Source organism: Microcaecilia unicolor, chromosome 1 (genome assembly GCF_901765095.1).
Source record: "Microcaecilia unicolor chromosome 1, aMicUni1.1, whole genome shotgun sequence".
NCBI lineage: Eukaryota > Metazoa > Chordata > Amphibia > Gymnophiona > Siphonopidae > Microcaecilia > Microcaecilia unicolor.
Genome location: NC_044031.1, coordinates 738,943,642 through 738,960,795, shown reverse-complemented (window position 1 = coordinate 738,960,795; position 17,154 = coordinate 738,943,642). Strand labels below are relative to the sequence as shown.

The 17,154-nt window shown below is 43.9% G+C and overlaps 1 protein-coding gene across 2 annotated transcripts in view; it reads right to left on the bottom strand.

Annotated features, from left to right (window-relative positions):
* Window positions 1–782: 782 nt before the first annotated feature.
* The window catches only part of HAPLN3 (hyaluronan and proteoglycan link protein 3), a 36,271-nt gene continuing 19,899 nt past the window's right edge, over window positions 783–17,154 (bottom strand). For both annotated transcript variants that reach the window (XM_030189700.1, XM_030189699.1), the window contains exons 4-5: window positions 7,036–7,338; window positions 783–1,305 (exon numbers count right to left, since the gene is read on the bottom strand). In XM_030189700.1, the coding sequence (XP_030045560.1) occupies window positions 1,019–1,305; window positions 7,036–7,338 (590 nt within the window). In that variant the 3' untranslated portion in view covers window positions 783–1,018. The remainder of the gene's footprint in view (window positions 1,306–7,035; window positions 7,339–17,154) is intronic.

Sequence of the window (17,154 nt, the reverse complement as noted above, 5' to 3'; positions counted from 1 at the left end):
GGATATTGCATATGTAAAGAAAGCAGTCCATGTATGATTTGAATCCGTGTTGCAAGCCTACATAAAGGAAGACTATCGTGTTTTCCCGAGACCTATTTAAAAGAAAAAATAACACGACTGAGGCCGTATTCCTAAAAAAGTTCCAGCAATCAGTTGCAACCTAAGTTTGCATGAACTGACCCCACTGTGAATTTCAAGCTGTCAACAGAGAACACTGCAAGCAAATTAGGAAGATACATTTGTTGTTCCTGAGAGATTTTCACATACTGTGTGGTAACGCAGTGTGTGTTGTACAGCAAATCTAAAATACCAAGATGTCACATGCTCTGAGCCTTCTGTGAGACCAGTTTAACAGGACAATAGCTTTTGCTACATTTTCCTACAGCTACAATGTAACTGCTCAAGGAAACTCATAGGTGCTAAAGAGCTTCCTGATCCCACCCTCCTCTGTGAAAGACGGAGGTTCAGCCTAGGCCATCTTCAAGACTGTACGTTTTAGGGTCCCCAAATTCATTTTTGTCCCTTTATCTCTTTGCTTTAAAAAAAAAAAAAAACCCCAGAGTAACTGAACCTAAATATCCAGGTTAAATTGTAGTATGTTTCAATTTTTAAGAGATAATAAATATCAAATACAGGTGTGCAAAATAATTTGGATCACGTCACTTAAAAGAATGCATCTAGAGCTAAAAATTAAGGGCCCTGTTTACTAAGCTGCGTTATTGGCACGTTAGCGTCTTTAACGTGCATTAACTGTGTATGCACCAACAATATCCCTATAGGCGCCAACACGGTTAGCTCGCACGCTAATTGTAGGCGCGTTAAAAATGCTAAAGTGCCTTAGTAAACAGAGCTCTAAATCACTTATTGCAACATAGCATCTGTGAGTTCCACCCATTCCTTTTCTCACACATCCATGAGGTCCTTTTAGAGGGATAGGCAGCATGAATGTGTTCTTGTGTGTGCCAGATACTAAGAGCACAGGGGAGGGCTGGAGGACATCCTGGTATACAAAGAACGCTTAACTCATCTTGTAGCAAAAGACGCCGTATGTGCTTTGAGTTTTGTCTGGAAAACCAAAGCTCCTGACCCCAGGCTCAGGGGGGCCACAGTTGAGGCGGGGAAAGGCAATTGGGTATCGGACGCTGGCATCTGCCAACCAGCCTGCGTCGCAGCGATCCAAGTCCAGGAACCTCCAAGCAGCAAACAGCTGGCCCACTTTGGCAATTGTGCTTTCATCCTCTTGGCAAGCTGCTTTGGCCTCTTCAAAGTTTAACTTCTCAGGATGGTTCAGATAGTAAACCTTTCCTTTAAAAAGGGAAAAGACAGGAGATGAATTACTACTACTACTACTACTACTTATCATTTCTATAGAGCTACTAGACGTACGCAGCGCTGTACACTTGAACATGAAGAGACAGTCCCTGCTCGACACAGCTTACAATCTAATTAGGACAGACAAACAGGACAAACAAGAGATACCATACTTTGTAATTCTATTTACTATGTAAGCCGCATTGAACCTGCTGTGTGTGGGAAAGTGTAGGGTACAAATGTAATAAATAAATAAGGACAAAGTGTAGTAAGATTCCGGAATCTCAAAGTGTACCAAGGTTCCGGAATCCCAGAGACTACTACTACTACTTAGCATTTCTATAGCACTACTAGACATACGCAGCGCTGTACACTTGAACATGAAGAGACAGTCCCTGCTTGACAGAGCTTACAATCTAATTAGGACAGACAAACAGGACAAACAAGAGACAAACAGAGCATTCCCTTAATAACCAAACTAAAGGAAGGGATGGTGACCGAACAACTCACAAACTACTTAAACAAATTCTCAATACTACACGACTCCCAGTCAGGATTTCGATCTAACCACAGTACTGAAACAGTACTAGTTACTCTCATGACTAAATTCAAACAAATGATTGCAACTGGCAAAAACATACTACTTCTACAATTTGACATGTCTAGCGCCTTCGACATGGTTGATCACGGAATACTACTACATATCCTCAAATACTTCGGAATTGGAGGCAACGTTCTCAATTGGTTCAAGGGGTTCCTAACCACACGATCATACCAAGTGACATCTAATTCAACTACATCAGCCACATGGATACTTGAATGCGGAGTTCCACAAGGATCCCCCCTCTCACCGACTCTATTCAACTTAATGCCTTGGCCAAACTACTATCAAACCAAAACCTCAACCCATACATATACGCAGACGACGTAACGATCTACATTCCATTTAAACAAGATCTAATGGAAATTTCCAATGACTTCAACCAAAGTCTACATATCATGCATACATGGGCGGATGCATTTCAGCTGAAAATCAATGCAGAAAAAAACCCAATGCCTAATACTCACCTCTCAACATAACACAAACAAATTCACCACCATTAACACACCAAAACTGAATCTCCCAATCTCGGACACCCTAAAAATTATTGGAGTTACCATTGATCGACACCTAACACTTGAGAACCATGTGAAAATACAACCAAGAAGATGTTCCACTCAATGTGGAAATTAAAAAGAGTACCACCTTTCTTCCCAAGGACCGTCTTCCGTAACCTGGTACAATCAATGGTACTCAGTCATCTAGACTACTGCAACGCACTCTACGCTGGCTGCAAAGAGCAAATAATCAAGAAACTTCAGACAGCCCAGAACACTGCAGCTAGACTCATATTCGGTAAAACAAAATATGAAAGTGCTAAACCCCTACGAGAAAAGCTACACAGGCTCCCACTTAAAGAATGCATCACGTTCAAAATATGCTCCCTAGTTCACAAAATCATTCACGGAGATGCCCCAGCCTACCTGATAGACTTACCACCCAGGAATGCTAAAAAATCATCCCGCACATTCCTTAATCTTCACTTCCCCAACTGTAAAGGTCTAAAATACAAACTAATGCATGCATCAACCTTTTCATACCTCAGCACACAATTCTGGAACGCGCTGCCACGCAACTTAAAAACGATTTATGAACTAACTAACTTCCGCAAACTACTGAAGACCCACCTCTTTAACAAGGTATACCACAAAGATCAACAAATGTGAACCCCTCCACATACATCCAGAATTGTCTTATAATATCTGCTCGTTATACTACTATCATGCTTTATCATTATAATGTTACCCAAGATCCTTCTGTAATACTAAATTGTCTATTTTCTTATATATTTCCACCATTCATGATGTATTGTAAGCCGCATTGAGCCTGCAAAGAGGTGGGAAAATGTGGGATACAAATACAATAAATAAATAAATAAATAAAAGTCCATATGCCATTATATTAAGATGGATTTGGGGGAAATCCACTGCTTATTTCTAGGATAAGCCGTAAAAAAATCTATTTTATTGTTTTGGGTGTCTTGACAGGTACTTGTAACCTAGATTGGCCATAGGATGCAGGGCTTGATGGACCTCCAAGTCTGTACCAGTATGGCAACATTTATGTTCTTATGCTGCAAAAGCATGATCCCAGGTCCAAAAATTACTGCATAGAAGCATAGTCTCGGATCCTGGTCTAAAAAATACTGCATCTACAGTACAGTACTGGAAAACTTGAAAAGAAGCCACACACTTCGTAACATCGATGAGGGGTGCACAAAGGAGTAATGAGCGCCCTCCAAACCAGCATTTCTTTAGAAAACAGGAATTCTCGGTTGCATAAAATCTATTTGTTTAGATATTTAACTGTTATTCATCTTCCAATTCTGAGTGGCTTCCACTTAAACATACATAGTAAAAACAGTAGTGAATGAAAATGACAAGACAGTAAAAACAAAAAACTCACAAGAGAGTACACAAATAAAACAACCAATAATCATTATAAAATAGCAATATTTAAGTGCTCTACAAACGTCCAAGGGGCCCTTTTACCACGTCATTCTACATGGAGGGGCATAATCGAACGGGGCGCCCAAGTTTTCCTGAGGGTGTCCTCGCAGGACGTCCCTGCGAAGGGGCAGGGAAACCCGTATTATTGAAAAAAGATGGGCGGCCATCTTTCGTTTCGATAATACGGTCAGGGGCGCCCAAATCTCAACATTTAGGTCGACCTTAGAGATGGTCGTCTCCGGTTTTCGGCAATAATGGAAACTGAGGACGACCATCTCAAAAACGACCAAATCCAACTCATTTGGTCGTGGGAGGAGCCAGCATTCATAGTGCACTGGTCCCCCTGACATGCCAGGACACCAACCGGGCACCCTAGGGGGCCCTGTAGTGGACTAACTGATGCACTAACTGAACGGAAAAAGTCCTTCCCTTACCGATCCCTTAGCGATTCTGAAAGGAACGGGCATGCATGAAGGAAATCGCATGCAAATAAGCTGCTCACTGTTAGCTCATTTGCACATGATTTCCTTCCTAAGGAGGGGAAGCCAGTGCAGAGCAGTCAAGCATTATGCGTGGCTGCTCTGCGCATGCCAAAGACAGCTTCATACATGCAGACAAGTTGCAAGTATAATAGTCGTCTACAACCTTAAATAAATTGCCATCTACAACCTTAGAAAAATACAAGTCCAGGTGAAAATGTCCAAGTGCTTGTCAGGGATGTAGTTTTTTTTTTTTTTTTTTTAGAGTATGGGTGAAGGACGTCCTTTGCTGTGCCTTGAGGATATCCAAAATATGGATGTTTCTATGAGAAGGATGTCCATGTCTTTCCTATGCTTCTGACACCCCCTTTATTTATTTTGATTTTGGATCACAAATAGCAGCAGTGGGATTTGAACCAGCCACCTCTGGATTACAAGACCAGTGCTCTAACCACTAGGCCACTCCCCCACTCCACTCCCTTGAAATATGGCCATCCCTGTGGGGGGGGGGGGCAATTTAGGACGTCCAAAATGCATTCGCTATGCCTCCGCTGACACACACATACCTCTTCCGCCAGGGACCTGCATACTGCTGCGATGGACCTGAGTATGACATTTCAGACTGCCAAAAAAAGTTTTTAAAGTTGTTTTTTTCGGGGTGGGAGGGGGTTAGTGACCACTGGGGGAGTCAGGGGAGGTCATCCCTGATTCCCTCCAGTGGTCAACCGGTCAGTTCGGGCACCTTTTTGAGGCTTGGTCATAAGAAAAAATGGACCAAGTAAAGTCTCCCAAGTGCTCATCAGGGACGCCCTTCTTTTTCCATTATCGGTCGAGGACGCCCATCTGTTAGGCATGCCCCAGTCCCGCCTTCGCTACGCCTCCGACACGCCCCCGGGAGCTTTGGTCGTCCCCAAGATGGGAAGCAGTTGGGGAACCCCAAAATCGTCTTTCGATTATGCCGATTTGGACGACCCTGAGAGAAGGACGCCCATCTCCTGATTTGTGTCGAAAGATGGGCGCCCTTCTCTTTGAAAATAAGCCTTATAGTGGCCAGCGCTGTTATCTGCATGTGGTTATTTTGCGCACTGCGGCCAATTTTAGTCCGGCGGTAAAATGGCCACATTTCCATATTGTTCTTTAATGGCCACATGTTAAATTCGCAATTAGCGCCTGGTCATTACTGCGGGAGCCCTTACCAATACCTATTTTGCTGGTGCTAAGGGCTCCCGTGCTAACCCTGTGGTAATTGGTCAGCACGCGGCAATTTGCCCACGCTACCCTATTAGCTCAGGGCACGCCTACTCTCCACCCATAGTCATGCCTCCCGCCTGAAAAATAAAAAATATTTTTCAGCAGGCGATTAGCGCATGCAGATGGCACGCTACCACGGGATGCCTCAGGGCGCTCCACAGCAGTGCTTTTTGCTGCATGGTAGACACTAGAGCGGGCCTACTGCGGCTTAGTAAAAAGGCCCCTAAGAGTGTTAGGAACCCTTTTACAAAGGAGTGCTGAAAAATGGCCTGCTGTAGTGTAGATGTGTGTTTTGGGCACGCACAGAATCATTTTTCAGCGTACCTGTAAAAAAATTCCTTTTTAAAATTTTTGCTGAAAATGGACGTGTGGCAAAATGAAAATTGCCACGCGTCCATTTTGGGTCTGAGATCCTTACCGCCAGCCATTGACCTAGCGGTAAAGTCTCACGTGGTAACTAGGCGGTAATGGTCTACACGCGTAAAATGCCGATTACTGCCAAATTGCCACCCACATGCCAGAAAATAAAGATATTTTCCAGCGCACGTAGCAGCACGCATCAAAAATGAAATTACTGCAAGGGCCACGTGGTAGCTGAGCGGTAACTCAAAATTGATGTGTGTTGGGCGCATGTAGGAACCTATGCGGCTTAGTAAAAGGGCCCCTAACTGCAATGTGTCCATGACTAATTCTGGTGAGAGGGAATGAATCCCTCCCAGTGACTCCACCACTAACGCTCCAAAACTAGTATTTCTCTTTGGGGGGCTCACTTTGTCTTTTGTGAGGTAAGAGCCAAGCCTGGTCCCCTTACAGTTTCCTGGTACAATGATCGAAGACTGAAAGTTCCTAGACTGGATGTACCAATTAATCTATTAGCAAAGCAAAAGGAAGGTCCACACGACTTCTACAGAAAAATCCAAAGATGCAAAACAGGGGAGGAAAGAAGCGAATGTTCCAGGAGAAACAGACGCAGTTGACGTCCAAGCTTCTAAAATAGTTTATTTGCCAAAAGTCCACAACTGAAGTAAAAACTGACTCTACACGGGCCGTGTTTCAGCGCAAAACCTTCCTCAGGGATCACCAAAACTAAAACAGTGGACTTCAACAAGCCTTGTGGATAGTAAAAGCCAAAGTGTGCCAAAAGGGCAAACTCCAGAATTGTAAAACCCGCCTTCAGAGTATCTCGAGCATAGCACCCAGCATAAATGCTTGGACTTGTCTGTGCCTGTTTCTCCTGGAACATTCTCTTCCTTCCACCCCTGTTTTGTGTCTCCAATGTACCTATTATCAACTAATAGTTTATAATATTATGATACGACAACACATGAGTGACTGGCATGCATGGAATCAAGAGGTAACACAATGAACAGCTGAGATGCATCACTGAGTTACCTTCTTTGCTGGTTTATTGGCAATGGTGAACCTCAACTTCCTTTATCCTCACCTTTTAAAGAGGAGGAGAAGCAGAAGGCATCAAAGCGATGGAGAAGCTTATGACGCTCTCCATAACTCCTAAGGCCTGGAGAAATGTCTTTTCCACCACAAGGCTCACGAGGTAAGGTGATGGGGTATTGCACAGTGCCATCCAGCACCCATCCAGCATTGCACCAATCCAGTCCCTCCTCCCAGGCTTTAAAGAGCTGTTCAAAAGAAGCCAACATGGCATCCTGCTCCTCACAGGCCTTTTTGGCATCATGGAAGTTCAGCTGGTAGCGCCCGCCATACGGCTGGTATGGAAAAACAACTCCTGGGATGAACAAAGGAAAGAAGAGGCAGTTGTTAGTCCAATAACTAAAAGATCTTCAGCACAGCACATCAGATGATATTAAATTACCATCAAAACAAGACTAATATGGCTCATGCATCATTAGGACAACCAAAAATCTGCTCTGCCCACCACAGCTAAGCATTTTTGGAGCTATTCTGGAGTCAGTTTTTGAGCTATTTTACAATTCTTAATTTGAACTGGTTTGAATCTGCTATAATTTTGTAAATAATGACTGTTGAATGATGGCTAACAAAAGAGAAGAAACACACAAGAACAGGGAAAGCAGAGACAGCCAGGAAATGAGAGGAAAGCCACAGGAACTGTACAGTATAGATGACCCAACACCGCTGCATTTCAGTGAATGTCTGCATCAAGAGTCTGTGAATACTGCACGATCAGGGCTTAAAAAGCTGCAGCTTATATCCAATAAGACCGGGAAACACTAGACAAGAAAGAAGTTTATTGTACTATGTTGTAAATAAAAATAAATAATAATTGTGTAAATGGAAGAAACACTCAGACATTAACTTACACCTAATGATCAGTCCTCGTGTTAAAACAGATCCATTAAGGATGAGTGTGAGCTATTTTCACCAATGGCAGAATAAAATGCAAGTGCCTTGTGCCTGGAATAGCCTTCCTGAGCCGGTACGTCAAGCTCCATCTCTGACCGTCTTCAAATCTAAGCTAAAAGCCCACCTTTTTGATGCTGCTTTTAACTCCTAACCCTTGTTCACTTGTTCAGAACCCTTATTTTATCATCCTCACTTTTTGTCCTGTTTGTCTGCCCTAATTAGATTGTAAGCTCTGTCGAGCAGGGACTGTCTCTTCATATTCAAGTGTACAGCGCTGTGTATGTCTAGTAGCGCTATAGAAATGCTAAGTAGTAGTAGTAGTAGTAGTCTCTGGGATTCCGGAATCTTGGTACACTTTGGGATTCTGGAATCTTGCTACTCTTTGGGATTCTGCATGGAATCATGCTACACTTTGTCCTTATCTCTTGTTTGTTCTGTTTGTCTGTCCTGATTAGATTGTAAGCTCTGTCGAGCAGGGACTGTCTCTTCATGTTCAAGTGTACAGCGCTGCATACGTCCAGTAGCGCTATAGAAATGATAAGTAGTAGTAGTAGTTTTGTGCATCTAAATGATAAAGTTGTCACTCATAACAAATCAAGAGGCCCTTTTACTAAGGCATGTAGGTGCCTACGCACATCCAATGCGTGTCAATTTGGAACTGCCACCCAGCTACCATGTCCCCCGGGCAGTAATTCCATTTTTAACGCATGTCCGATATACGTGGCAGAAAATATTTTTTTATTTTCTAAAGCACTGGGGCTAACCGGGCGGTAATTGGCAGAAGCACCGACGATTACTGCCCAGTTAACGCGTGAGACATTATGGCTAAGTCAATGGGTGGCGGTAAGGTTTCAGGTCCAAAATGGACGCATGCTGATTTTTCTTTTGCCACATATCCGTTTTTGGCAAAAAAAAAAAAAAAGGCCTTTTTTGCAGGTGCGCTGAAAAATGAGCCTGCGCGCGTCCAATACACACGCCATTTTTCAGTGCACCTTAGTAAAAGGACCCCTCAAGTCACTTATCTGAGTTGACGTCAGTATCCACAAAATATAAGGTGTGAGCAAATCTAAATAAATAAATAATATGTGCCGTTCAGCAGTCTTACGGCTGAGAACCGCTACTGTATTCCAGCCGTCACCGATAACGTCTTCTCTGTTCTTTGAATGCCCAAATTGATCAGAGAAAAGGGAATTTTGTCTGTTTGGTTTCTAGCAGATAATATTTAAACATATAAACAGATATATCCAAAAAAGACTTTGACGGCAAACATACAGTAGGCAAATTCTAGAGTCACAGCTAAAATATCACTGCATTCAGGGGCCCTTTTACAAAGCCGTGGGAGGGCTAACGCGCAGGTAGCTCACGCCAAATCAGCACTACCACCGGGGCAGCGCAAATGCCTGGCGGTAATTCTGAATTTGGCATGCTCCAAATCCCGTGGTAGAAAATATTTTTCTTGCTGGGCAGACTGGATGGGCTGTACAGGTCTTTATCTGCCGTCATTTACTATGTTACTATGTATATTGTACTGCGGGGGGGCATTCCCAGGCGTAATTGGCAGCACGGTCATGTTGGCATGCGCTGCACGGTTACCACGTGGGTAGTGCGTGAGCCCTTAACGATAAGTCAATGGCTGTAGGTAAGGGCTCAGGGCGTACATAGGCGTGCGCTAGTTTTGATTTTTGTACACGCCCATTTCCCAGCCCATTAAAAAATGACTTTTTTCCCAGCCATGGTAAAAAGTGGCCCAGCGCGTGACCAAAAGACGCACCCACACTACTGCAGACCACTTTTTAACATGGCTTTGTAAAAGGACCCCCTCAATCAACAAACCCACTGAACGCAGTGGTGTTTTTTTTTTATTGCAAGAGGAGTTTTCATTCAAATGTTTTTCCTACCATCAGAGACTTATGTTTGCATGCTTAAATATTAGCTGCAGCTTTATAGGCCCCTACTGTGCATTATTCAAGGATCCCTGATAGAGTCATTCACGGAAACAGTCGTGTTGGGTCATATTTTAATGCAGCTTCTGTGGCTTTCCTCTCACTTCCTGGCCGTTTCACCTTTCCTTGTTCTTCCTGTTTATTTGTTGCATTTGTATCCCACATTTTCCCATCTTTTTGCAAGCTCAATGTGGCTTACGTATTGCCGTTAACGGCGTTAGCCGATTCCGGTCTGAACAAGTACATGGTACGAATGAATACAAGGTGATGTTGTGGTAGATAAGGTACATGTAAGGTAGGTGTAGTTGGGGGAACTTAGAGAGGGGGCGGAGGAGGAAGAGTCAGGTAATGTCCTTTACGTTCTTTGGTTGCATTGTGCCGCAGGTGTCCATGTATTTTTATGTTGGGTCGGTGGGGTATGCTCTTTTGAACAGGACCGTTTTTAGTGATTTCCGGAAATTAAGGTGGTCTGGCATAGGTTTTACTATTTTTGGCAGTGCGTTCCATAGTTGTGCGCTTAAGTAGGAAAAGCTGGATGCATAGGTCAGTGGCGTACCAAGGGGGGGCGGTGGGGGCGGTCCGCCCTGGGTGCACACCGCTGGGGGGGGGTGCCGCGCACCGGTCAGCGTTGTTCATTTCCATGCTCCCTGTTCCGGGGCAGAGGGAGGATGGAAACGAACAACGCTGACCGGCGTGCGGCACCCCCCCCCCCCCACAGCGGCGTGCACCCGGGAGGGGGGTTCTTTCACCAGGATGGGTGGGTGTCCCTTCGCTGGGGGGGGGGGGTCGCGCTGCACGGGGGGCGGGGCGCATCGGCGATCCGCCCCAGGTGTCAGCGCCCCTCAGAAGGCCACTGGCATAAGTGGATTTATATTTGAGTCCTTTGTTGTTTGGGTAGTGGAGCTTTAGGTATGATCATGTAGATTTAGTGGTATTTCTGGTTGGCAGGTCAATAAGGTCTGTCACATATCCAGGTGCCTCGCCGTAAATGATTGAATGAAGGCTAACATTTTAAGTCACTGTCAACATAATACACAAAGTTTATTTTGTGTGTGGTAACCGCTGCCAGCTTCCGGTACTCAGGCCGATACATTCACACCAATTACCAAACATACTACATATATATGTAGTATCACATCATACGTTATGCCAGTGGTTCCCAAACCTGGTCCTGGAGGCAGCCCAGCCAGTCAGGTTTTCAGGATATCCACAATGAATATTCATGAGAGAGATTTGCATGCACTGCCTCCACTGCATGCAAATCTTTCTCATGAATATTTATTGTGGACATCCCGAAAACCTGACTGGCTGGGCTGCCTCCAGTATGAGGTTTGGGAACCACTACATTATGCTACGAGTTTATCTTGTTGGGCAGACTGGATGGGCTTTATCTGCCGTCATCTACTATGTTAACTACGTTTTCCCCTTGTTTTTATAAGCTTAATTATTCTATCAATAGTTCTTTTGAATGTCATTTCACTTTCCCACAGGGATTGTTCTTATGTGATGATTATTTCAATAGCTGCATCCCTGTTGCTTTCTCCCTCTCTTTTGGGAGCAGGCTTGAATACAGCCAGGGAAAGAAATTCTCACATATAGTAACATGAACATGCTATCATTCCACCGAGAAAAAGAAGCAGAGGGAAGGGTAGCTGAGTGGCCAGGGTCACATTTCTTTAACACCTACCCCGATCTCTGAAACCTATTTCCAGCGAAGCTTAGAATATTGAAAGACCTCTCCATAGCAAATGTGTGTCTGGCTGGATCCTTATGAAGTACATGTGTGCAGGGCTGGCCTTCTTTCACTATTTCAGCCAAATATGTTTGCAAGCAGTGACATCCTGTGGCTGAAAACAACATACTAGGCCAGATTTAAGTTTCAGGAAAAGACCGGAGAATAAAGTGCGCTTTCACAGTTTATTTAAAAAATTTTTTTTTACATAAGTACATAAGCACTGCCATACTGGGAAAAGACCAAGGGTCCATCAAGCCCAGCATCCTGTCTCCGACAGCGGCCAATCCAGGCTTCAAGAACCCAGCAAAGTATATATTTATTGAATTTTACTAGTAAAAAAAGGCCCGTTTCTGAGACCAATGAAACAGGAGCTAGCAAGGTTTTCAGCGGAGTGTGTATGTTTGAGAGAGTGTGTGTGAGAGTGACTGTGTGAGAGAGAGAGACGGAGTGAATGTGCGAGTGTGGGTGTGTGTGACATAGTTTGAGGCTGTCTGTGTGAGAGTGTGTGTGTGAGAGTGAGAGTGTGTGTGTGAGAAAGAATGAGAGTGTGCGGCTGGGGCCCCCCCTCCGTCAAGGTGTTTTGGAAAAGAAGCAGGAGATCCCAAGGCGTCACGTTGTGATGCGAGGGCGGGGCAGACACTCATGGAGAAAAAGCGATCTACACCATGACACATTTAGAATGTTGGGAAACTTGAGGCTTCATTAGAATGTTGGAGGTGCGTTTTATATAGAGAGATAAGTATAGAAATTACAAGTGTAAGAAGACAACCATACTATAATATTGATCTAGAAATGGAAGTTCACATGGGTATGTATAGAAAAAATGACAGAAATAATCAATAAATATAACAAGATACGGAATTAGGCCAAGAATTGAATCATTTATGAAGACTGAAAGGTATCCAGTTTTTTCCAAATGATTTTTGTTGATGAGGGATTTAGCAGTCAAAATCTTTTCATATTTCCTATACAGTAGAATCCAATTCCACCATTTGTGAATGGATATGCGGGTGTTGCTTTTCCAATGTGCTATCACAAGTTTTGGGGTCACAGAAATAAAGAAGTTGAAAAGTCCTTGGTCATCATCAGATAAAGAATGAGTCAAAGCAGATGATTTCCATATAATATATTTGGGGAACAGAGGTGCATTAAAATGTAGAATGACAAGAGTTTTTACATAAGTACATAAGTATTGCCATGTTGGGAAAGACCAAAGGTCCATCAAGCCCAGCATCCTGTTTTCAACAGTGGCCAATCCAGGTCACAAATACCTGGCAAGATCCCAAAAGAGTACAAAACATTTTATACTGCTTATCCCAGAAATAGTGGATTTTCCCCAAGTCCATTTAATAATGGTCTATGGACTTTTCCTTTAGGAAGCAGTCCAAACCTTTTTTAAACTCCGCTAAGCTAACCGCCTTTACCACATTCTCTGGCAATGAATTCCAGAGTTTAATTACACGTTGAGTGAAGAAAAATTTCTCCGATTTGTTTTAAATTTACTACATTGTAGTTTCATCCCATGCCCCCTAGTCCTAGTATTTTTGGAAAGCGTGAACAGACGCTTCACATCTACCCGTTCAACTCCACTCATTATTTTATAGACCTCTATCATATCTCCCCTCAGCCGCCTTTTCTGCAAGCTGAAGAGTCCTAGCCGCTTTAGCCTTTCCTCATAGGGAAGTCATCCCATCCCCTTTATCATTTTCGTCGCCCTTCTCTGCGGCGACCAGAATTGAACACAATGTTCAAGGTGCAGTCGCACCATGGAGCGATACAAATGCATTATAACATCCTCATTTTTGTTTTCTATTCCTTTCCTAATAATATCTAACATTCTATTTGCTTTCTTAGCCGCAGTAGCACACTGAGCAGGACGTCAGACTCAGAAACAGAACGAAGCCTTGCGAACTGCAAGGCTTCGTTCTGTTTCTGTGAGTCTGACGTCCTGCACGTACAATGTGCAGGACATCAGACTTAGAAACAGAACGAAGGAAGAAGAGGATCTCGGCTGGCGGGGGTTGGGGTCCCCCGCCAGCAAAGGTAGGCGACGGCGGGTTGGCGGTGGGAGGGGGGGTCGAGAGGGTCATCAGCAGGGGGGTCCAGGGCCAAATCTACGGGGGCCCAGGCCACCGTGGCCCCACGTAGCTACGCCCCTGCGCCGCACACTGAGCAGAAGATTTCAGTGTATTATCTACAATGATACCCAGATCTTTTTCCTGATTGCTGACCCCCCCCCCCCCCCCCCCCAAGGTGAACCCTAGCATCAGGTAACTGTGATTCGGATTATTCTTTCCAATGTGCATCACCTTCACCGCTGCAGTAAAGGGGGTCTCAGAGCAGGTGAAAAACACACGCTGACACCAGCAGCAGCTTGGTAAAAGGGACTCTTAATTTCTGTGGATTTAAATTTAAATCAATTACAAAAATGTGCTCCAGATAACATTTTTTTCTTTTCTCCTTCAATTTATTACAAACAAATCCCCCCTCTTATACACATACATTCACTGTTTACAAAATAAGCTCCACAAAAATTAACACCCAGCCCGTCACTTATCTCTTTTCAGTATTTTCCCCTCATTCTTATCCCGTGCTGATAGTTCATATGTATTACCCGGCCATCTAGCCCAAATTTCAGATCCGCAAAAGTTTATTCTTCAACAATGTTCTTAGAATCCTCAAGCCTGCACCAATCCATGCTTGATTCTGTATACAGTCAAAATCTTTTTTTGAACCAACTTGCTATTCCCAGGAATTCCTTGCTTCTTTATTGACGTCCCACATGAACTTCAACAACACTTTAAAGCAGCATTCACTGCACTCCTGGTTCTCAAACCTTTATTGCTACTGAGTGGAGTGGAGGAGTGGCCTAGTGGTTAGGGTGGTGGACTTTGGTCCTGAGGAACTGAGTTCGATTTCCACTTCAGGCACAGGCAGCTCCTTGTGACTCTGGGCAAGTCACTTAACCCTCCTTTGCCCCATGTAAGCTGCATTGAGCCTGTCATGAGCGAGAAAGCGCAGGGTACAAATGTAACAAAAGTAAAATAGATACTATTGGAGATTCTACATGGAATGTTGCTACTATTGGAGATTCTACATGGAATGTTGCTATTCCACTAGCAACATTCCATGTAGAAGCCTGCGTGGCCACATTGGTGATCTGCAAGGGCCGACTTCTACATGGAATGTTGCTAGTGGAATGGAGGAGTGGCCTAGTGGTTAGGGTGGTGGACTTTGGTGCTGAGGAACTGAGTTCAAGTCCCACTTCAGGACAGGCAGCTCCTTGTGACTCTGGGCAAGTCACTTAACCCTCCATTGCCCCACCTAAGCCACATTGAGCCTGCCATGAGTGGGAAAGCACAGGGTACAAATGTAATTAAAAAAAAAAAAAAAAAACTTGTTCCTTTATGACAATGGGTCTGAATGCCCTCCATGTTACAGCTCATCCATTGCAGAAACCCCAAGCAACTTCAGAAGAGCTTTATTCACAACAGTTCGACATTCACAAATCACCACTCGCTCTCTTCCACGTTCCTCAAAGCTGGCCAGAAATGGAGTTATCATTTCAAATGGCAATGGCAAGAGGTTCAATGGCAATATTAAAGAGGAGGAGTGATAGATGGAAGCCTTGCCTTGAGCGCGTTGAGATGGAGAAGGCATCCAACAGGGAGTCGTTTACATATATTCGAGACTATAATATTTGAATCATGTTTATAAATGGAGACCCAAAACCAAACCAGTGTAATGTGCGAAATAAGTATTGCCATTCTACCCTCTCGAACGCCTTCTCTGCATCTAATGAGAGGGTAATTAAGTCTTTCAGGTGGAATTTAGAGAGTTAAAAAATGTTGCAGAATAGTTTTCCGTTATCAGTGGTAGATCTTTTGGGCATGAAACCGTTCTGGTCATGGTTCCTAATGGAGGCAAATATAGAAATTAGCTGTGAAGCTATAATTTTTTGCATAGATTTTACTATCGAGGTTAATTAGTGATATTGGTCTATAATTGGAGACGTAACAAAGATCTCTTTCTGGTTTAGAGAGGACTATGATTTGGGCTTCTGTAAAAGTACCTTGGACGATTTGAATTGAAATAAGTTTGGTGTACAATGTATGAAGGAGAGGTGAAATATTAGTAGAGAAGCATTTATAGTATTCAGTGTTAAAACTATCTGGGCCTGAAGCCTTGTTCAGTAGTAAGCAGTGAATTGCAGTTTGGATTTCTCTAATGGATATGGGAGTCTCAAGTAGAGCATTTTGGGATGAGGAAATTTTCGGACAAGTTAATTTCCACAAAAATTACCTACGTCAGAGATAGTAGCAGTTGATTCAGAGGAGTATAGTGTTTGATAAAATAGTTGAAAGTGAGATAAGATTTCCATGTCTTTGACGATTGGAGTTATTATAGTTTTGGGATTTTAATGAGACAACTCTTGCTTTGAGCCTCTTACCTTTCAGGTAGTTAGTCAAGGTGCATCCAGATTTATTCTGTTCAGTGTAGTAATGGGAGCCAATACTGACTAACTCCTGAGAAGCTAGATTACTAAAAATATTATTATATTTGAACTGTAGTTTAGTTAAAGAGAGGAAAATAGGGTGTGATGATGTTTTAACTAGAAGAATGGTCTAAGGTTTGCCAATTAAAATTCAATGCGAAGAAATGCAAAGTGATACACATAGGGAATTGAAATCCACGGGAGACGTATGTGTTAGGCGGTGAGAGTCTGATAGGTACGGACGGGGAGAGGGATCTTGGGGTGATAGTATCTGAGGGTTTGAAGGCGACGAAACAGTGTGACAAGGTGGTGGCCATAGCTAGAAGGTTGTTAGGCTGTATAGAGAGAGGTGTGACCAGCAGAAGAAAGGGGGTGTTGATGCCCCTGTATAAGTCGTTGGTGAGGCCCCACCTGGAGTATTGTGTTCAGCTTTGGAGGCCGTATCTTGCTAAGGATGTAAAAAGAATTGAAGCGGTGCAAAGAAAAGCTACGAGAATGGTATGGGATTTGCGTTACAAGACGTATGAGGAGAGATTTGCGGACCTGAACATGTATACTGTGGAGGAAAGGAGAAACAGGGGTGATATGATACAGACATTCAAATATTTGAAAGGTATTAATCCGCAAACGAACTTTTTCCAGAGATGCGAAGGCGGTAGAACGAGAGGACATGAAATGAGATTGAAGGGGGGCAGACTCAAGAAAAATGTCAGAAAGTATTTTTTCACGGAGAGAGTAGTGGATGCTTGGAATGCCCTCCCGCGGGAGGTGGTGGAGATGAAAACAGTAACAGAATTCAAACATGTATGGGATAAACATAAAGGAATCCTGTTCAGAAGGAAGGGATCCTCAGGAGCTTAGCCGAGATTGGGTGGCAGAGCCGGTGGTGGGAGGTGGGGCTGGTGGTTGGGAGGCAGGGATAGTGCTGGGCAGACTTATACGGTCTGTGCCAGAGCCGCTGGTGGGAGGCGGGGCTGGTGGTTTGGGGGGGCGGGGATAGTGCTGGGCAGACTTATACGGTCTGTGCCCTGAAAAAGACAGGTACAA